Raw genomic sequence first — 22,281 nt, 5'->3', positions numbered from 1 at the left:
AGCAAAACTTTTCAATGTTGTTCACAATGAATTGTTCCCCGAACATCGAATGAACAAATCATACCAAGTAAAAAATGAATTTTAAAGCTTAAGATTGATGTTTTTCAAAAGTGCCTGTATCCTAATTACATTCTATGGTTCAAAATCGAAAGATCATTATCACCTTTATAACCCAATAAACTCTTATGGATACTTGAAACCTTTTTGAATACCAACACAAAAATATACTGATAGATTTACACGCGCAGTGAATCGCGCTAATATAATTATAATTCAAATAAAAATTTGGTAATATTCATACATATGATTCACCATTATCAATATAGGCTCTTCTGAAATGTATTCGTCGAAAAAAACGTCAACCATATTTGTTGTGATTGTTATGTTCGTGGTGCGGAGAAGTTCGAAAGTAAAAAAATGTCCGAAGATTTACTGAACAACTGTGAATGTAATAAGTCGGTGACTAATGAGAATCCATTATCATCCATGGAAGTCCCTGGTACCTCTGAAGGAACCGGTGCTTTGAAGAGGAAACATCGTGACAACAACAAAGCACCTTCCAAACGCTCCATCATTGGTACCTACACGGAAGAGCGCTTGATGAAAGAGGAACGTGTGATTCATTGTGTGCTGGAGGATAGTTGTGAGTACTCCCAGAAGGTATTTCGGTAAACAAACTTTGAGCGCCATTTCCGGATGTGCCACCCGGCGGCATATGATCGTTTATGTATCGGTCCATCTCCTGCAAAGTCTAGCAATGCGAGCATGGAACCTGCCATAACAATCAGGATGATGATGATGATGATGGTCCCACCTCTTACCCCTACAAAGGTTTGAGCTGGACGAGTTATCTTTAAGATAATTAAATATAAACATTTTAACCAGGTTTGCAAACAAAATCGAGCTGGTTACAATTACAGATATAAATGTCCTGTTAAATATGCTATAGGCATCAACCAAAAACATTCAAAGGTGTAGCTAGTTATCAAAGTCCAAGTATAGTCCTCGACAATACTTCCATTTACACGTGACCTGGGATTTACACGTTTAAGCTTCCGCAGTGCCAGGACTATATCCAAGGAAACGACTTCCCGCCAATCCTTTACTAATTTAAGGCTTTTGCCACAATTTCCACGTATTAGTCATTTATACCTGTATTCCGCGCGCGAGGCTCAAACCATTGTAGACTACTCCAAGCTATTTTTACTATTACTACTACAAAATCAAAAAAACTAAAAATCCATCATCACCATCGAGGCAAACAATGTAGTTTTTTGTATATGCTACACAAATTACTAAAATGTCTTGATGACAGTCTCCATACAAACTAATCCGTTAGTGATAACTTTGTCATGATACATGATTTATCCATTCATAAAAAATTAACTGCTCAATAAACAGCTTTTACATGTGAAATGCAGCGTCTCTTGAATTCTGTAAGTGTAGTTGCACGCTTGATGTGTCTAGGCATCGAATTGAAAACATTTATACCTTTGAAAAATAATGAATTTTGTGAAGCATTATTCAAAAGATGTGGTGTTCTTACTTCATCCGCGTTTCTAGTGTTATATCTATGAAAATCACTTCCTCTTTCAATACGATCACACAAATATCGAGGCAGCAAACCGTTAACTACTTTAAAAATGAACACCATAGTCAAAAACACAATTCTTTGCTTCACTGACAGCCATTGCAAAGCGTCCAGCATAAAAGTTGAGGAAGTGAATCTATTACATCTTAAAATCAAACGCATTACTTTATTCTGCAAACGCTGTAATCTCGATATTTGTGTTTCATTGGCCAAAAATAAAATGGAAGGGCAAAAGTCTAGATGAGGGGAGATGATTGATTTGTATAACTGTATTTTACTACCAATAGTTAAATCGTTTTTCAAGCGACATAGGATTCCATACTTCTTGGCAATTTTCTTGATGACATTGTCAATATGAGAATTGAACTTGAGTTTGTCATCAATAATCACGCCAAGATATTTAATTTCCTGAACGCGATCAAGTGTCTCATCATCAATAAAAACAGAGACATCATCATCTACACGATTCCGCGAAATTACCATGAATTTAGTTTTACTTATATTCAATTTCAATTGTTTATACTTCAACCATCTACTTAGAGAACGCAAATCTTCATTCAAGCGTGAAACAGCTTCTTCTAAATCTTTAGCTGCAATGAATAACACAGTATCGTCAGCAAAAAGATTAATATCACAAAACCGTAAAACTCGTCGCATGTCATTAATATACATAATAAATAAAAGGGGCCCTAATACACTTCCCTGAGGCACTCCAAGGTCATTGTCAACGGGACAAGATACAAAATCATTAAAAACAGTCCTTTGTGTTCTGTCAGATAAATAGCTTTCAAACCATTTGTATGCAGAACCCGAAATTCCAAAGCGCTTGATCGTTCTCAACAATAAAGGCCTAGAAATTGTCTCAAAAGCGCGTTTTAGATCCAAAAACACAGCAAAAATCGTATCTTTATGCTCCAAATTTTCTTTCCATTTAGCTAACACTAAGTTTAACGCGGTTTCACAAGAATGGCCTTCCCGGTATCCCGATTGTTCCGGTATCAACAAACAGTTACTATTTAAATATTCTAACAGCTGGCCTTTTACAACAAGTTCTAAAATTTTCTCTAATGTGTGCAACATGTTGATGGGACGAAACTCTTCGGCTTTAATCGTCCCAGCAACTTTTTGTATAGGAACAACTAAAGATTCTTTCCAAATATGCCGCACGTGCCCAGATTGCAATGATTGATTAATAAGGTCCCGCAGAGTGTGTCGAATGACATGAAAGCAATCTTGAATAACTCTAGCATTAACATTATCTACTCCAGCCGTTTTTCCTAATGAAAAGCAAATATTTTTAAGTTCATCTAATGTAATTGGGTGAAAACCATTAAATCTACAATTACTATTAATCGGCTGTTTTATTTCGTCCGGTTCATTGATCAGTTCAATAGATTGATTGATCAGTGAAACGCTCTCAACGAAATAGTCATTGAACTTAGAAGCAATTACTGGTTCTGACTGTTCTAATATGCCATCAAAAGTTATGGTCCGCGATTTACAATTACTAGGCTTCATCAAAGATTTCAAAATTTTCCATAACTCTTTGCTGTTGTTTTGATGCTGATCAATTTTCCTCTGAATATATTCACATCGAGTTTTCTTAATTGATTGTGAATATTTATTACGCGCGACCGTGTACCTATTCCAATGATTATCACTATTAGATCTACAAAACTTTTTGTACCATTTGTCCCTCTTACGTTTAAGACGCAAAAGATCCAAATTGTACCAGCTGTTCGAGTTTTTCAAAGAAACAAACTTTTGTTCAACTAATTTATTGGTACAAGTTTTCAAAACGTTAGTAAGAACAGCTGCATCTTCATCTAAAGTTCCGGTAACTAATGGAAAATCCACGCTTCTCTCAACAAGATTCGAAACAGCTTGCTTCGAATATTTCCTCCAGCACTTCAATTTTACAAAATTATCGTTATCGTTAACACTGTCTAAAACATTAATTACTAAAGTTTCATGATCGGTTATTTTCAAATCAGCTTGAGTAACTGAACTGACAGAATCAAAATTAGAATAAACATGGTCAATCAAAGTTCTACTGTGCCGGGAAATACGCGTACATTCACTTACTAATTGTTTTAAATTAAAGAAATCAGCTAATTGCTTCAGATGGTTCGAATTGCTAGTATCATGCCAATTAATGTTAAAATCACCCGCAAGTATATTTAATTTACTAGAATCTAAAAATGTCTCGAACCAGTTCTCTAAAATTTCAATAAAACGCTGATTACTTGAACTGGGAGAATGATACAAAACACCATAATTACCCATCTTCATGCCACGTTCAACTGTAATGCCTAAGAACCAATTGCCATCAATAACTTCGTTTTGGCGAAGATTGAATTGAACTGATTCTTTGACATAAATAGCAACACCGCCAGTGTGCCTTGAATGTGACAAACAAGCAGCAGCTTTATATCCCAGAATGCTATACTGATCAAAAGATTCAATTTCTACAATATGTGTTTCTGCTAACAAAACCAAAAGTGGACGATTATCTTCTACAATCTGACGTAATGTTACGTAGTTTGTAGGATGACGAAGCAACGGCTATTAGGCGGAATTGTAAAGATGGTAACCATACATGGACTTCCGTTTAAAGCCACTGAATGGGAAGGATTTCAGGAAGTGGTAGGTCCATTGCTGAAGGCCTATAACTTGACCATTAACAGACACAATATCGCACAGTATGTGTCAAAAGCGGCAGATGGCATTAATTGTATGATTTACAAAGAGTTGCACGGGGTGATGATTTCGCTCAAGCTGGAAATTGTGTCTAAAATGTATCGGAGCATGCTGGGTATCAACTGTCAGTACATCAACAATAACGGTGCTCTTATTAAGCGAAATCTGGGTAAGTATTGGCAAAATAGAACAACTTGTGAAATAAGCGGAAGAGCCATTTGTAAGCTTACGCTTCTTGTTTTGATTCCAATAGTTACACAATCTACTTGAGGTGGCTTTCTACCTACTGGTGATTTTAGTAATCACATAATAGTAAACAAGTGTAAAGAATCGAAGTGACTAAAATCTTCCACACAGAACTGTCTCTTCTGCCGTTTTGAAATGTTGTCCCAAATTGATGCGTATTTTTAACGATGGTTTTTTTTAGGCATTATTGAGCTGCATAGTCGTCACACTAGCATGATCCTCAAAGAAGAGTTGCTTAAAGTTCTGAAGTCCTTCGGCGTCGATACGTGGCAAATAGCTGCTGTTACTATTGACAATGCGTCTAATATGGTCAAGCTAGTGAAGCTGCTATCAGATGAGAGTGAATCTTCGTTTGAATACAGTGATGACGCAGATAACGATGAAACCGTCTTATTGAACGAACTTGAGGCAGATGATTTCGACGCTCTTGATAATGATTCACCTGAAAGACCAGTAGTTCAGGAGTGGGCGAAAATTTTGGAGGAGTTTGCACCTGATGAGTTCATCACTGTTGTCCGCTGTGGAGCCCACACTACACAATTGGTTGTCCATGACGTCTGCAAGGAGAACGAGCATAAAGATGCTCTGAGGGACATAAGAAAGAAGGTGAAGAAGTTTCGGTCCACTGAGTACAAAGCATTTTTTGACGTCAGTGGAGGAGGTTCTTATCCACCGCTTCCAAACGAAACTCGTTGGAATTCGGATTACAGAATGCTGCATAAGTTAAAAAAGGAGAAGTCATTTTTCGAAAAGTTGGGAACACAATACTCTGAATTAGGTAATGTACACATATTTACGCACACTAACTGTTATAAATATGAGCTCGCGTGGAAATTATAGCAACTCTGGCATTAATTTTGCGTAACCTTAAAAAAGTATTGAGTTCTATATTAATAAATTTGTATTAATGATGATAATTTTTTCAGATCTATCGAAATATTGGGATTTCATTGAAGAATATGTAACAGCGTTCGATCCTTTGTATCAGTGCATAATCGATGTTCAAAAACTCGAGTTAACACTGTCTGATTTTTACATCGAGTGGATTCGAACGTACGGCAGTATTCAAGAGTTGGAAGAAACTAATAGATTCAAGAAGCAGTTAATTTCAGCAATGGATCGTCGTCAAACCAAATTGTTTTGTAATCGCATCTTCCGAGTAGCTGTATACTTTGACCCACGTCTGATTTTCAATGGATCGAATTTGCTCTCTCAGGCACATAAAGAAGACGCTCTGGTAAATCTTTTAAATAATGTTTTCTTCTTATTTACCGATTTAAGCTTTAGGATTTTTGTTTGCAAATTTGGGCTCGAATCCGACCTGGAAGTAAACTACCTGACGAGTATAATACAAACCCTGCGGTTACGACGAACGTTTCAAAGACAGAGCGTCCATCATGTAGCAAATTCCGTCTAAATGAGTATCTAACTCGCACCATTGGATCGGGTGCTCCTCAGACGATTCAATTGAGATCTTTGGAAATGAGAATTCGCAGTGTTCAATATCAACAGAGAATCGATGCTGATGAACCCTTTAGCATTGCTCAATATTGGGCCGCTAAAAGGTTTGAGGAATCGCAGCTATGGATGATTGCTAAAGTCATTCTTGGTGTACCTGCAACGCAGTGCTCAATTGAACGCGATTTAAATTTATTCAATTCGATTTTGACAAAATCAAGGAACCAGCTGAGCTCAAAAAGTCTGCGGGATGTGCTAAAAGTACGCAGAAACAGTAATCTTGTAAAACCTGCTCTGGCTTACATGCTCAGTAAGGATAACAGTACTATGGAAGACCTTGCAGGGTCAGCATCTGATACTTAATAACAAATAACGTTAGTAAAACGTAAGAAGAAAGAAGATCAAGACTGAAGAGAAGATCGGAGCAGAATATGAAGATAGATTTAAAGGAAAGGAAGTCGAGCTAAGATGTAGATAATAAAGAGGACTAGAAAGAAGAAGAATAACAAGGAATCATATCTGTTATCGTCTTGTAAAGTCAGCTCCTGCTTCATTGCTGAGTATAGGTAAGAGTAGGTAATACAGTGATAGCTGAAGTGATATCAAGGAGAAAAGAGAAAGGAAAAATATAATCAAGGAAGATGTTTAGTGAAAAAGAAGAAGAATATACAGGAATATGAAAACTAAGAAGAAGAAGAAAAATAAGATCAATAAGAGGATTAGAACCAAATAAAAGAACTAATATCAAGGAATAGTCTGTATCCATGTTCTGATGTTTAAGCTACTTTTAAATTAAAATAAATCAGTGGTATTAAATACAAAATCAAGCATTTTAATACTTTGGATTTAATCAACAATATTTATTTTTCTTACATACAGATTATCCACGAACTAAGTCATGCATTCGCAAATGTAATAATGCATTAACAATTACCATAACAATTGCTGTGCTGTGTTGCAATGATTGAGGTTCAATTGGGTTACCTCCAGTATGCGGGAAATCATTTCAAATCTCATTAATTGAGCCTCCTTTAGAGAATTATCTCACGTGCAAATCTGGCAAACAAATCACACACTTGAAATTCTCATGCATTTTCCCACATTCACACATTCACAGTAATAATAATGAATAACGCTAAACTATCGAGCAATGAATTTTTGAACCAGAAAACTCATCGGTGATTTTTGCGTAGTTGAATTTTGCAAGGCAAGACTCATAGGCGAATAAACTCACGCATGCGTTTTTGAGTTCCGAACACTGGTACCTACATTACTTTTGGCCCGCCATCACCTTTTGAGACGCTGGGCATTGGAAGCCTACCATCGTATGACCGTTTCCGTCCTCCTTGCAGAGTAAGCTCCTTGGTTGCATCTAGCAGTCCCTCACAACTTTCCCATTGCCACCGCATTTTCTGCAAAGGTCCGGTCAGTTCAGGTGAGTGTGTGTGTGTGGGTGGGGGAAGGTGCAAGTTTTTTGTGCGTGAGGAAATTGTCCAAACGACTTTCTTGGGAACCACTAAAATAAACCCACATTTTATATTTATTCTTTATTATTGAGATTTTTAGTTATAAGCTAGTTCATCTCATAATAAACCAACAATATTTTTTAAATCTTTCGGTGAAGGTGTTTTTTGGGACTAAATCTGACCTGTGACAAATAAACCCACGAAGCAACACATCAAAATCCTACAACAGTTGTTCATTTAATTTAGAAGTTGGATTAAAATAGATAAAACATGTCGTTAGAGGAGAATTTCCTACTGTTCATTCACTACTGAGTGTTATGCGTTGGGGAGTGTTCAGTATATGAAACATCTGTTTAAAAACGGTGTAAATGGTGTTGTTTAAAGAAGTATTGAAATAAGTATGAACAGATATACCGAGTTGTAGCATTGTACTGCCCCGTAACGCGGGTGGATCACCTTTTCGTGGTACGTTACGGGATGTAAGATCGACCACCGATTCCTAGTCCTGACTTCTTTAAACTAGGGGAACAGGATTTTACAGTAATCAAGGGCGGGTGCATCGTTATTTTTGGGAGATTTAAATTTAAGGGTGCAGGGCAATATTAGGTGCGACTACTTGTCTCAAATTTTAGGAACACAGCACTGTTGCAATCTGATATGTTAAAATCTCTTGAGGGGTCAATGGATTCTATAGGAGCACACATTGAGATTAGAATATTCCAGAAATCCTTTGCACGTGCAAACCCCCTTCGGTGCAAACGAGCATCGAAAGATAATCAAACGACGTGAAATGTAATTTATTTTTATGGCCATTATCCTGAACATCCCATTCGGTCGTCCGAACGATCGTCGCCTCACCGTCAACTGGGGAAGCTGCACAAAGGGAGAGAAAATATGTGAAGGCTATAATTTACCGGACCGACCACCGCAAACGGATGGCGGCTGGTTGGGAATGCGCAATGAGCTAAACGGGTGAGTACCTTGGCCGTGACCGTCACCGGTATATTTTCTTAGGTAACAATCATATGGCAGGGCAGAGGTAGAGCCCTTCCTCATGGTGGTGCTGGTCGACGGTGTCGTTGTCGCCACACCACTCCCAATAAATAAGGGCGTTGCTGCGAAAGCACCGCTCAAGAGATGAAGACAACCGCTTTCATTGAACTTGACCTTGAATTGCAGTGCGCACCGAGTGCGAAGAAGCTCGTACCAGAGGAAAATTGACGATTGGAACAAAAACAAAATGCTCTCGGGAAGAAGAGTCCACCGGGATGGGTTGGAGGTATTTATTTCTTTATTGTTATACAATCGAATGGTAGTGCATTTGATGTTGCGGTGAAGGGGGTAATTGGTACTTTGAGACATATAAGGAGAAGCTAAATGAGAAAAAAAAAATGTTAGCTAGAATCGGTCTGAAGCTCGGTCGATGGGCTGGGAGGCGAATGATCGGTGGCCACAAATCGTTTTCCATCCAATCTGAGCAAACCTGCAATTACGTCAGTGCTCCATTATTGTCCGCTGAATTGTGAGGACATAAAATCGAATCGGATTCGTTCGGAATGTATCAGCAGCAAAATGAAGGGAACACAAGTTGGTTTGTTTTATTACTCGTTTTATTATTTTTTTTCAGCTTTTTACAAACATTTTACATTTTTTACCTTTGAGTTCGGTTTTTTGTCTTTTTAAGATAGGACGGCACTTGCGTTTGATCTGTTCCTTTTTTTCTGTTTGTTTTTAATATGAGAATCACAATTAAATAAATATTTCGTTTCGTTCGATTAAAAAAATAATAAATAAATTAATTGATGAAAGCAATCCATTCCTCCATACCTTCACCCACTCGAAATGCTCTCACTCGCAAACTTTCCAACCATTTATGTTTACATAATGGGAGGAACTTGGCGAGCAAGCCCTAGATTGATGGTACCGACGGGAGAGGAAAGGAGCTTTATCGCGAAGAATTTTTTGTCACTACAAACGAAATGATCTGACTTGATGAGTTTCCATTAAAAACGTAAGATTCCTTAAAATAAGAAAGGAATGTCAAGCTTTCTATCTCTCTATCTCTCTGGGTGTTTGTGTGAGTCGTATGGCTTAGAACAAGTACAGGACCCTAATTAGCGTAAACTTAAAAGTTTATTTATCTAGGCGGTTTCGTTTTCCGTGTTCTGGGCTGGTTCGGGGTTTTCTGGGGCTGGTTCGGCGGCTGTGAGAGTATCAGCGGATGCAGGAGCAGCAGCTGGTTGTTCGGCAACAGGGGAGGCAGCAGCGGCGGCAGCAGGAGCTGAATTCTCGGAGCTCGATGGGGCAGATGTTGGTCGGAAGAAGTTCTGCACGTTTTGGACTATGCTCTGGATTGGGTTTGGCTGCTGCTGGCCAGGCTGTTCGGAATTGCTGGATGGCCGATTCAGGACTGATCCGACGGCATTCTGGACCTGCTGGATAAAGTTTGGCTGAGCTGTGGTGGCTTCACCGGTCTGGGAATTTTGCGAGTTTGGATTCAAGAAGTTTTGGAAGTTTTGACCGATCTGTTGGATGAAATTGGGTGCAGCAGTGCTGGTAGTGGCTGCATCCTGAACAATCTCAGCCGCATCAGCCGCAGCAGGAGCGTCAGCTGGGGCAGCAGTGGTCGTTGAACCACGGTTTAAAATCGATCCGATTGGGCTATTTTGGATGAGGTTATTGACTGGCTGAATGATCTGCTGAATCAAGTTGGGGCGAGCAGTGGTAGCATCTTGCTTGACATCAAGAGCACGGAGAACATCAGATGGTTCCTGTTCAACTTCCTTCAATGGAGCAACTTCTTCAGCAACTGGAACGGTCTTGAGAGCGATGACCTGTTCTTCAACTGGCTTCTCAGCTTCTACTTTAACTTCTTCAACCTTTTCTTCAGTAACAGCTTTGACTACTGGCACTACCTCATTCTCGGCAACTGCAGTAGCAACAACCTCTGGTTCTTCAACTCCTACAACTGGGATTACGGATCGCAGGGAATCGACTGGAGCAACGACCTTCTCTTCAACGGCAACTTCAACAGCTGGAACCTTCTCTTCAGCAACATCAGCAGCAACAGCTGGAGCAGCGGCATCATTGGCAGCAACCTCGGCAACAACCTCTACAACTGGCTCAGCAATGAGTACCTTCTTCTCTTCGACAATGGCAATGGGTTCTTCAACGCCAACAACTGGAGCAGCAGAGCGCAGGGATTCAACTGGGGCCACTTCCTTTTCTTCAGTTACATTTTCTTCAACATCATCAGACTCATCAATACTATCAGCAATAGCAGCGGCAGCAACTTCAGATTCAACTTCAGCGACCATTTCTTCGAAAGCCTTGATTTCCTGTGCATCAACAATCGTGTCTTTGACTACTTCCTCCTTAGATTCGTCAGCAACGACAGCAACTGGTTCCTCAACAGCAATAACAGGCTCAACGATCTTCAGCGATACGACTGGAGCAACTTCAGCTTCCTTGACGGCAACAGCTTCTTCAACAACCTTTTCCTCAGCCTTATCCATGATCACTTCGGCAACGGTCCTCACGGCTGGAACGACGGTTTCCTCCTTAATCTCGACGACAGGTTCATCCTTAACGACAGCAACAGCTGGCACCTCTTCTTCAGCCACTGGCAGAGCGCTACGCAGAGATTCCTCAGGATTGCTGTTGACCTGCTCATCCTTGATATCTTCAACGACGACCTTCTCGACAACTTCGATGACTGGTTCGACCTTACGCAGCGAATCAACTGCAGCAACAATCTTTTCTTCCACTACAGGCTCGATAACGACTTCGGCATCCTTGACGACTGCAACGGGCTCTTCGACGGCTATCACCGGGGAAGCACTACGTAGAACCTCAACGGATTCCTTTTCTTCGGCGACGACTGCATCTTCATTGACGACACCGACCGGCTCAGCGATCTCAACGACCTCAACGGTACGTTGATTTTCGACTGGCACGATGGTTTCCTCCAGGACGACTTGGGCTGGTTCTTCCTCGACGGCAACTGGGATTTCATCCTTGCGCAGCTCGTTCACGATTTCCTCCTTGATGATCTCTTCCGCTACTGGCAGCACATCTTCGCGCGCCACTCGGATAATCGAGGCACCGAAAACTCCACTCAACGCCACACAGGCTAACGCACAAATTAATAAAACTTTCATTTCCTACAACAAGAGTCTTTCCGAGATCACCCGTAGAAAGATCGTCGAAAATGTGAGTATTGTTTTGGCACAAATAATTCACTAAAATATGTTTTTGTTCAGTTGCTACACACAATCAGTCAGTCACTCTCGTTTGTTCACTTTCTCTTTGCCACCGTTCTGCTAATGAGTGTATGCTCCCTTCGTTCCTGTTCGGCGTTGTGATCGACGACGATCTGCACTTAGCCAATTAATGTCTCCGACTGAATGTAAAATGAGAAAGAAGCTCGATTTTATATCACCGTTGGTCGTAAGCCGATGACCCGTTATATTTTTTTCTTTCTTTTCCTCTTTTCGCTTTCCTTTCTCACTTTAGAGTCCGCTTCCCATTCCTTCCGTCCTCCGTCCTTCCTGATCGATCCAGCGGGACTGGAGGTGGTGGCAAAGTTCTGTATGCAATCAGCAAGTCCCACACCACACCGGCCAGCATAACATGTTGAGCCCAAATCACGGATCACCTCCAGAGAAAACAGACAGCAAGAGCGAGACCATCCAAAAAAGGGAAGAAAGAGCCACTCGGTTTTGATGTGCTCACATCCGAGAAAGATGGCAAAAAGAATCTTCGGATGGAGTTTTCGCTCTTTCGCACCCATCGCCTCCCTTCTTCTACTGCCCAACCGGCCGCGCCATGAAGCATTCGAATCACGGCGGACATTCATAAACCAATTCTTTCTTCCCTCCAGGGGGGATTGGATGTGCCATTTGCCCATGGGTTCACTTATTTACTTTGTTGTTTTTTTCTTTCCTCTCGCTGACTGACTGGCACCAGCAGAATCTTCCCGTCCAGAAACGTTAGATCGACCACTTGACCCCAGCTCGATGGTTTCCCTCCGTGCCCACCGTTGAAGTCGTCGTCTTTCGCTGCCGGCCCAGCTCTCTTGCTAGCTGCCGATGATGCTACTGGAGGGGGTAATTTTATTTTCTAACTTCTTGTTCTTTGCGCCGCCGCTGACCGGCCTGGACAGATCTTCCTCGTGTGGTTATCAATAGTAGAAGAATAGACTGTACACAAACAAAAGGGGTGAATCTCGATCTTACTAATTGGCATGTTCTTTACAGCTTAATTTAGGCAATATTTTTTATTCGTAAGGTTAATGTCCCTAACATTGGGCCCATACATAAATTTCGAAGGAAGGCATTTTTTGCCAATTTTTAACTACTAATCAAAAATATCCAATTGATTTGTCCAGATGATTGCATTGTTCTAAGGAAAATTGAAAAACTGGATATTTTTACCGATGGACTCTATCTTCAGATTCCTTGGTCATGTCCCCGATATGCCACCAAAGAGTATTACTTGAAAGTAACTCAAGTGCGCCACCCATACCTATTAGCTCATATACAAGCCTGTACGAAAACGTGGTGCAGTAGCCCAACAATAATGGGTTAATAACTTTTTGCCCCGAAGTTCAATCAATTTGCGTTCTTCAACTGCATTGTTAATCTCATGTTTGATCACAATTTAAATTTATTTTTTAATTTAATCAATATAATAGTTTTGCTGTATTTTTTTAATTAAATATATTGTTTAAATAAAATACAAATAAGTGTATTTGAGGTAAATTTTGAATGATTGATAACATTTTACGTTCACTTGCGCGTTTTTTAGAAAATTCATTCATAAAATCATTTTTTTTTTGTTCAAATTATATACATATTTTTAAGTACTTTAAAAAATGAACCATTGATCTGGAAGAGATTGGATTGATCAGCACCGATCGAAGAAAAATGATAAAAGTATTCTACAATACTACAAACGTGAATTTCAACCTAATTTTATAAATCTTCGTATATTTCAGATGTTTGAAGACATACACACTTAATTTAGCTCGGTAAAATCTCCAACAGCCGATTACCTCGGCATTTACTTTTGCTGATATCTCTGCAAAATATCTGTTTGCTAGCCGATATCTCAGCACAATGTTACTTGTTAGCTGAGTCTCGGCAATTGTTTTACTGAGTCTCAGCAATATAAATATCGGCAAAAAAATTTAAGTGTGCACAACTTCTATGTTTCATAAAATTCTCAGCAGCATTTTTTCAAAAAATTCTACGTTCTACAACTTTGCCGAAGTCAGCAAACCTCTATTTGCGAAATAAAAAAAAGCTTGTACTGCTGCACCATCTTTGCGGAAAAAACTTGAACTATTTTTATTCACCAAATTGTTAGTCCTAATAAATCCAAAGAACTCGACTCAAGACGTCAACTTAATTGGATGCAATCACAGAGTGTTATTAATGGTTGCCTCCTAGATTTAATTCCTGACCCACTGTGCAACGTAGACATCTCAGAGATAAGTGCAGTAGGGTGATGTTGCATACTGTACCATCATCAGCAATGTTGACTGTTACTCCTGCCTTGAGTTATTACATTCAATCAAAGTGTGTTGTTACTTCTTACGTGATTTTCAGAGTTGTATTTTATTTATTAGGGATATATTCAATGAACGTTGCTTGGGAAAATCTGTTGAAAATGCGTTTGATATTGTTTGCGCCTGTAACTTCAAACCGGTTGGTTGAATATCTCCTTAGTGATAACATAACATAACATAACATAACATAACATAACATAAACAAATTATTGGAAATGCAATACCCCTAGTAGCACGCTTATCACAAATCAATTGTAGAATCTTATATACGACTTATTTCAGTCATAAACAAGTTGCTGTGATTGTGATGATGTGTATTGTGTGCTACTCGGGACACTTACTCAAGTTCATGAGCCACCCATGGTACAACACGAAAAACACATAAAATGACTTGATGACAGGAGAAAAATACTTGTATTTATTTTCAAACTATCTCAAAAATTTCTGCATTTAGAAAGATGACCATCATGGGCATTTTTGTTCTAAATGTCATCAGAATTAGTTATAAGTGATTAAAATTCATACCTACATTGGAAAACATAGATTTTCAGTCATCAAAGCTGATTTTCTCGAATTCTGTTAATACATTTTCCACCATCAATTATGCGATGTTTAAAAGTCTCTAATTGACTTCTATATTTACTTGACAAAATTATAAAGCAAAAAATATATTTTTAATAATCTGGATTGGAGTTTTGATATCAAATTTAAATTGTTTTTAGCAGCAAGTTTATTGGAAATTTTATAAACTCAATTCATTACAACTCGTACTCGTCTGGTATAATCAGCAGTTGCTGGGGTTCGAATAAACTTTACCGGCTTAATGCCAAGAAGAAAAAGATCCCCTCTATTGTGGTAGCCACTTCGATTTCCATGCTCTTCGGACGGAACTTTTGAACTTCGTTAATTCAAGTTTTCACTGCAAATTGGCCATCGCGGTGAATGCCGTTTATTCGCTGAAACCTTGACAGATTTAAATATTATCTCCAGTATCTTCCTGAGAAGCAACATATTTTTTTTACAGATGACACCAACTCTGTTCAAAGTTGTTTTGAAAGGTCTGCTAAAAGGTGAATCCCTGGATCAGATAAAATATGAATTGATAAAATTACTTGGAGCTTAGCCAGTCCAAGTAATCAAAATGAAAACGAAGTCCCGTCCTGGCGATTCACGCAACGGAATTTCAAATAATTTTAATTTTTAATCCAAGTCTACTGTACTTAACAACCCTAAGGCCTGGTAAAAAGTTAGCCTTATGCACCATGTTCTAGTCAAGCAGAAACACTTTAGGAAGACTAGAGGAAATTTACAAAACCGCACCCAGTGCCGTAAGTGCTAGGGATGGGGTCACAAAACATCAAATTGGAACATGCCAGCTAAATGTGTGAATTGTGGTAATTCCTGTCCTATGGAGGGAGATCCTAAGAAATTTAAATGTGCAAATGTGAAAACTAAAAATCCAATTTCTGAGAATGTAAGCAGTACTGTGTTCCTTAAGTTTGAGCTAAGTAGTCCCACGCAATATTGACCTGCGCCCTTAAAATACAAATCTGCTTAAAATGACGATCTTTAAAAAAATGACGTTTAAAATAGTGTATTATCCAGTTGATATATGTTGCAAAATAATTGCACTTTATCGCTGCTGCACGATGAGCAGCTCTGTACTCTACAGGTGGCGAAGGTGGCATTTGCCACACAACGAAAATCTCTCTAATGTTCCTTGAACATCTACAGTCTACGTTTAGAAAGGTAAATTAATTTGGAATAATTGAGTTCGAAAAAGAGAGGTTAAGTGCAGGTTATGCTTAGTAGAACGGAAATTAGATCAAAAACGCTATTACCAATTAGATTTACCAGATGATCAAGAACCGCTAGAGCGAGAGCGAGACCTAAAAAATGTTGAAAAAGCTGAAAAACGTGCTGAATACGCTTGAGGACGATATAATTTGCGTCTTTGGAACTTGAAAAAGTACTGATTTACTTCAGAAAAGTTCGAAATCCCTTCGTAAAATACTAAAGCACTTCATAAAACAACAACTTCTAAAATAACTGAATCACTTTAGAAATGTTCGGAATCACATCGGTAAATACTGAATTACTTCAGAAATGTCCAAAATCTTTTCAGAAAGTACCGAATCACTTTACAAACGATCTAAATCATTTCGGAAAGTACTGAAGCACATGAGCAATGTTCTTAACCACTTCGGAAAGTACTGATTCGCTTAATAATAATCGAAATCTCTTCTGAAATTATTGAATAACTGCAGAAATGCTCGGCGTCACTTTGTAAAGTACTAAAGTTCTGTCCAGTTAGAATCCAGAATCATTTATTGTGTTGCAGCGGCACGGAAAGTGACCGCTGCAAGAATTATTTTACAGCGGTTTGTTTACCTAGGCGCCCACTTTCTGTGGTATAAATTTCACGGTGTTTCGTGCAGTGAGTCAAAAATTATTCCAGATGGAAGCCGAGAGGAGAGAAAAAATTCTGCACACCCACGTTGATAATCCAACGTGGTCCGCAATAAAAATCGTGGCCAAAAATTCTACATGGCGATGGCACGAGGAGATGTTCCTGCGAAGTTTAAGTTTGTTTTTATGGACAAATTTGCCAAAAAACTTATGATTTGGCAAGGGATATGCAGCTGCGGAGCAAAGACCAAAGTGTTCGTGACGAGTAAGACGATGGACTCGAAGCTGTACAAGGAAGAATGCCTCAAAAACCGCGTACTACCTTTCATTAAAGCCCCTAAAGGTCCCGTGAAGTTTTGTCCAGATTTGGCGACTACAGCCGGGAAGTCATCCAGTGGTACCGCGATAATAACGTAGATTTCATCGATAAAAACATAAATCCACCCAACTGCCCGCAGTTCCGGCCCATCGAGAGATTTTGGGCGATAATGAAGCGGAAGCTTAAGAAAAGTGGAAAAACCAAAATGACCAAATGACCAAGATGACCAAAAAGTGGAACAAATGTGCCTCCGCAGGTGTGCAGCGTTTGATGGGAGGAATAAAGAAAAAAGTGCAAATTTTCATTAGATACGAAGAGAAAGGATTAGTATTGATAGTTTTTCCTAAAAGTTCAGTGAATTACCTTTGTTTTTATGTATTAACCTGATTTGTACGTTAATCCGTTACCGAGATACAGATGATTTTATTATTCCGGATTCTAAAAGGACATAGCTTTAAATCACAACGAAAATGTTTCAATCACTTCGGATAGCTCTGAACCACTTCAAAACCACTACTAAATGAACTGAATTATCCCAAAAATGTTCAGACTTAATTCGAAAGGTACTGATTCACTTAAAAATTCTAATTGACTTGATGAGTTCAAAGTTGACGATTTTTTTATCCCTGATCATGTATATCCGGGGCGCAAGTGATTTCAAATTTATTATTTTTCAATTATTTTCTGAACTTGACTACTAGAGGCGCAAGCCATTTCAAATTTCAAGGTTTTTTATCAATTTTATGTCATCCTGAACATGTATTCAAGGGGCGCAAATCATTTCAAAAATAAAATTTCTTTAAATTTTCTCTAAATTTCTACCAGGGCCATTTCAAATTTAACGTTTATTTTATATATTTTCCATTTCGTTTATATCAGGGGAGTAAGCCATTTCAAATTAAGATATTTTTCAATTTTCACCTCAACATGTTTATCAGAGACGTTAGTTATTTCAAATTTAACAATTTTCCACTTTTTCCCCGAAGTTGTGAAACAGGAGCGCAAATGTTGCTAGGTTATTTTAAGCATTTAACTTCTTCGGTAAGATATTGCTCTCATTAAAACGTCTATAAATCTTTTTTTTTTAATTTTCGAACCTCTTAACGGAACCCCTTTATGAAGAGCTTTGAGTGTGTTGGTATAAATTCCGTTATAATGCTTAACTTTTGACAGATACGCGTATTTCGTCTACTACTTGCAGACTTCATCAGTACCAAGTGGTGTTGAGTACTTGGCACTGATGAAGTCTGCAAGTTGTAGACGAAATACGCGTATCTGTCAAAATATAAGAAATTATAACGGAATTTAAAGGAAATAAACCAACACACTCAAAGCTCTTCGTCTATAAATCTTTTTTTTTATTGGATTGCTGATTTTACCTATTTTGAAAACTATTTTTTTCGGTTTGGAGTTAAGTAGTCGTCAACTATTCGCCACTACCCACACCCACAGCACTGCCTGGGACATCTTCCAGGAACTTGTCACTCGGCAGCACTGTCGTGAAACGCGATCGGGGGCTTGGAACCGTTAGAGGATCCGATAAAAATGTGGTTCGGAGTTGGCGGTGAGGCTTCTTCATGTACGAGCGGTATTTCGGTCAGCGGTCTTGTGACTTCAGTGAGCATGTTACGAAGCAGTTCGTCGGTAGGAGTTCGGTTGAGTTTGACTTGGCTTAGGGTCTTCTTGATGGACTGGATCAGCTTCTCCCAGCATTCTCCAAAATGTGGTGAGGCAGGCAGATTGAAGCCCACTTAGTTTGGGCACTTGCGAAGCTCTAGAATAACTTGTTCTGGTCCATCTAATGCAATGCTTCCTTCAGTTCACGGCTGGTACCGACGAAGTTAGTTCCGCGGTCGATAATTATCACCAGTGCATTCCTCGGCGAGCGATGAAATTTCGAATGGCAATGATGCAGGAGCTTGTCGATAATGACTGGGCAATCTCAATGTGTACTGCTCTGACGGTCGTACATGTTATCAGTACACCCCATTGTTTCTCTACTCTGCAACCAACCATGGCCTGAATTGGCCCACAGTAATCGATTCCGACGTAAGAGAATGGTCTCGTGAAGGCTTTCAGTCGCATCGATGGTAGATCTCCCATCATCGGCGGTTGATGCGTTGAATTTCTGATCTTGCATAGTTGGTAGCGAGCTCGAATACGACGATATGTGGTCCGTAGACATGGCACATAATATGTCTGCCGTACCTCGTTCATGGCACTTTGGTGATTAAGATGGCAGTACTGGGAATGGGTATCCAGCAGGATCAGATCGGTTACGTGGTGACATTTAGGCAGCAAGATGGGGTGCTTCGTATCGTCTCCTACAAATTCGCATGCATCTATGCTGCCATGCATGCATACTACACCATCACTATCGATGTTGAGGCTGAGTTTATAGAGAGCGCTGTACTTTGGCAGCTTTCGTTTGCTCCTCCATGGCTCCCGATCCGCTTCTTGGAGTATTTGGATCTCTTCCGAAAAGGCATCGGCTTGAACTATTTTGAAGAGGTAGCTCTCAGCTCCAGCTAGTTCCTCGTGTGTGAGCGGGCCATAGACATGTGTTTCCTTGGCGAGCTTCCGACGAATGTTCATTGGGAATCGCCTGACGAATGCTACATGTCGCACCAGACGTTTCCATCGAGATAATTGGTTCACGTTGATGACAGGTTCCAGACACGTGTGGTGCAGAGCATACGATCGCAACTGGCTGTAGATCCAGGATCAGACTTGATGATAGATAGGCCATTTATCTTTTGGTTCCCAGAGAAATGAAGGACCACGAAACCATCGGCCGTTCGACGACAAATTCGGCAATCGTTGCCACTTGGTGGCATCATCGGCAACGTTGATCTTTGTCGATACCCAGCTCCATTCTGAGGCCTCGGTGAGCTCCAATATCTCCCAAGTTCTATTCCTGTCAGCGATGAGATTGTGCGGTACTGCATCAAAAATCCACCTGTTGTTTCGATACTAAGTTACGTGATATCGCTGATACATAACACATTAAGTTCGTGCTGACTGTAGGATTGAACACTTTGGCACCACTTCTCGAGTAGCGAGCGAGGTGGAGTGGTATCCGTTGGTTGAGAAAATATAAAGGGTGATACGGTCAAAATTTGGTCAATATCAACTTGACGTATTTCTTTCAATTTTGCATTTAAAAAACCTGAACACCCCTCATTTTGAAGGTGTGTGTGTGTAGAATGTTGCTCCTATTTTGATTTTGGAATTCACTCTTCAGTTGTCAAAATGCCGTCCAAGCAAGAAGAGCAGCGTATCAAAATTTTGCTCGCGCATCGCGAAAATCCGAGCTACTCGCACGCAAAGTTGGCAAAATCGCTAAAAGTTGCCAAATCAACCGTTACAAATGTAATTAAAGTGTTTGGGGAACGTTTGTCGACAGCCAGGAAGTCTGGATCGGGGGGAAATCGAAAACCGGAAGCCGCTGAGACGACAAAGAGAGTTGCCGGTAGTTTCAAGCGAAACCCTAACCTCTCTCTCCGAGATGCCGAAAATAAGCTGGGTGTATCGTCTACAACCGTGCATCGAGCCAAAAAACGAGCCGGACTATCGACTTACAAGAAGGTAGTGACTCCAAATCGCGATGATAAACAAAATACGACGGCCAAAGCGCGATCCCGGAGGCTGTACACGACGATGCTGACGAAGTTTGACTGCGTGGTAATGGACGACGAAACCTACGTCAAAGCCGACTACAAGCAGTTTTATACGGCAAAAGGAAGGGGAAAGGTAGCAGATGTTTTCAAGCACATGAAACTGTCAAAGTTCGCAAAGAAATATCTGGTTTGGCAAGCCATCTGTACCTGTGGCTTGAAAAGCAGCATTTTCATAGCTTCCGGGACTGTCAACCAAGAAATTTACGTGAAAGAGTGTTTGAATAAACGTCTGCTGCCTTTCCTGAAGAAACACGGTTGTTCCGTACTGTTTTGGCCGGATTTGGCATCTTGCCATTACGGTAAAAAGGCCATGGAGTGGTACGCCGCCAACAACGTGCAGGTGGTTCCCAAGGACAAGAACCCTCCCAACACGCCAGAGCTCCGCCCAATTGAGGAATACTGGGCTATTGTCAAGCGGAACCTAAAGAAGACCAAAAAAACTGCTAAGGGCGAGCAGCAGTTCAAGGCAAACTGGCTTTCTGCGGCAAAGAAGGTGGACAAGGTGGCTGTACAAAATCTGATGGCAGGGGTCAAGCGTAAGGCCCGGCAATTCGGATTTGGAAAAGCGGAAGCCTAACTGAATATTTTTCCTGAATTTTATACTAATTGAACTTGAAAAAGAAATTTAATTTGATTTTTTAAATAAACGATTTCACCGATTTACACGCGTTTTCCCTTGACCAAACTTTGACCGTATCACCCTTTACGCTCTGTAAAAAGGAGATAATAAACGTTAATTTCGGTTACAATAAATACTGGTTTCTTCATTACTACAATTTGGAACGTCGTAGGAAAAGCAAGGTGAGTAACTGAAAACTATAAAAAGTATTGTTCAAATGTGGATTAAAAAACGGCCTGCCTGAGAAATCTAACATGGCGTGTTCGTGTAACGGATTTTCGATGTTTTGGAATTGGATTTGGTTTAGCTCACAATGAGTGAAGAGTATTTACAATATATCGCTACAGATGGAAAATTCAAGACCGTTGTCACAGTTCCGTTGCGAGGACATGGAGAAGTCGAGACTCCATCGTGAGTGGTGAGTTTGGAAAAGTGCTCTCGAGCGGTACTTCGAAGCGAATGACATCGTCGATCAGTTTAGGAAGCGAGCCAAGCTACTGTACTTGGGTGGGCCACAGTTAGACAAGGTTTTTACTAAGTTTCCGTTAGTTGCAATCGAGAAAAAGTACTACGATGTGGCCATTTCGGCACTTGGCAGCTACTTTCAGCGAACGAGACAAGACATTCTGGAACGTCATCGGTTTCGGCTAATAAGACAGTTACCAGGAGAAAAAATTGCTCATTATATGGTAGCTTTGTGTTTTGTTATGAATGTTTCATCAATGTATTTATTTTATAATTGTTTAACAGTTTCGTCTACGACAACAAGCGGGTTTATGCGGATTTGAAAAGTATTCAAAGAGGACTAGACAGGTATTGTCAGAGCTCATGATTACAGACTTTATAGTTGAGGGATGTCAGTGAACCGAACTTCGCCGGAGGATTTTGTTGAAAGATCGTACGTTGGATGAGATTGAGGCAATTGCTACTAGTCTGGAGGGAGTTGATGCCCAGATTCAAGATCTAGCAACCAAATCAAACGACGTTGTCGACAAGGTATACCCAGTCAAAGAATGATTCATGCCGAGGATCAACCGATCAACCGTTTAACGCTAGTAAGGGAACATCGGACTCTCCGTATCCAAAACGCCCTCTAGCTAGAGTGACCTCAGAGATCATCTGCTTTTATTGCGGCAAGCACGGTCATCATTCGTTGCATGCCCTGCAAAAAAAAAACAGTGTAGATTTTGTAAACGTTTCAGACACTTCGAGTTTAAATGCA

The 22,281-nt window shown here is 40.0% G+C and overlaps 1 protein-coding gene and 1 pseudogene across 1 annotated transcript; one reads left to right on the top strand and one right to left on the bottom strand.

Moving 5' to 3' along the window:
* The first annotated feature begins 335 nt into the window (after positions 1 to 335).
* LOC135710948 (uncharacterized) lies at positions 336 to 6,358 on the top strand (annotated as a pseudogene).
* A 2,695-nt stretch (positions 6,359 to 9,053) lies between these two features.
* LOC135710950 (titin-like) lies at positions 9,054 to 11,888 on the bottom strand. Its single transcript, XM_065233672.1, has one exon. The coding sequence runs from the start codon at positions 11,619 to 11,621 to the stop codon at positions 9,603 to 9,605; it is 2,019 nt and encodes a 672-aa protein (XP_065089744.1). The 5' UTR covers positions 11,622 to 11,888; the 3' UTR covers positions 9,054 to 9,602.
* Positions 11,889 to 22,281: the final 10,393 nt, after the last annotated feature.

Source organism: Ochlerotatus camptorhynchus, unplaced genomic scaffold (genome assembly GCF_037179485.1).
Source record: "Ochlerotatus camptorhynchus isolate MF236.1 unplaced genomic scaffold, CSIRO-AGI_Acam_v1.1 ptg000408l, whole genome shotgun sequence".
NCBI lineage: Eukaryota > Metazoa > Arthropoda > Insecta > Diptera > Culicidae > Ochlerotatus > Ochlerotatus camptorhynchus.
The sequence above is the reverse complement of the archived record's forward strand: the minus strand, read 5'-3'. Positions and strand labels throughout refer to the sequence as shown.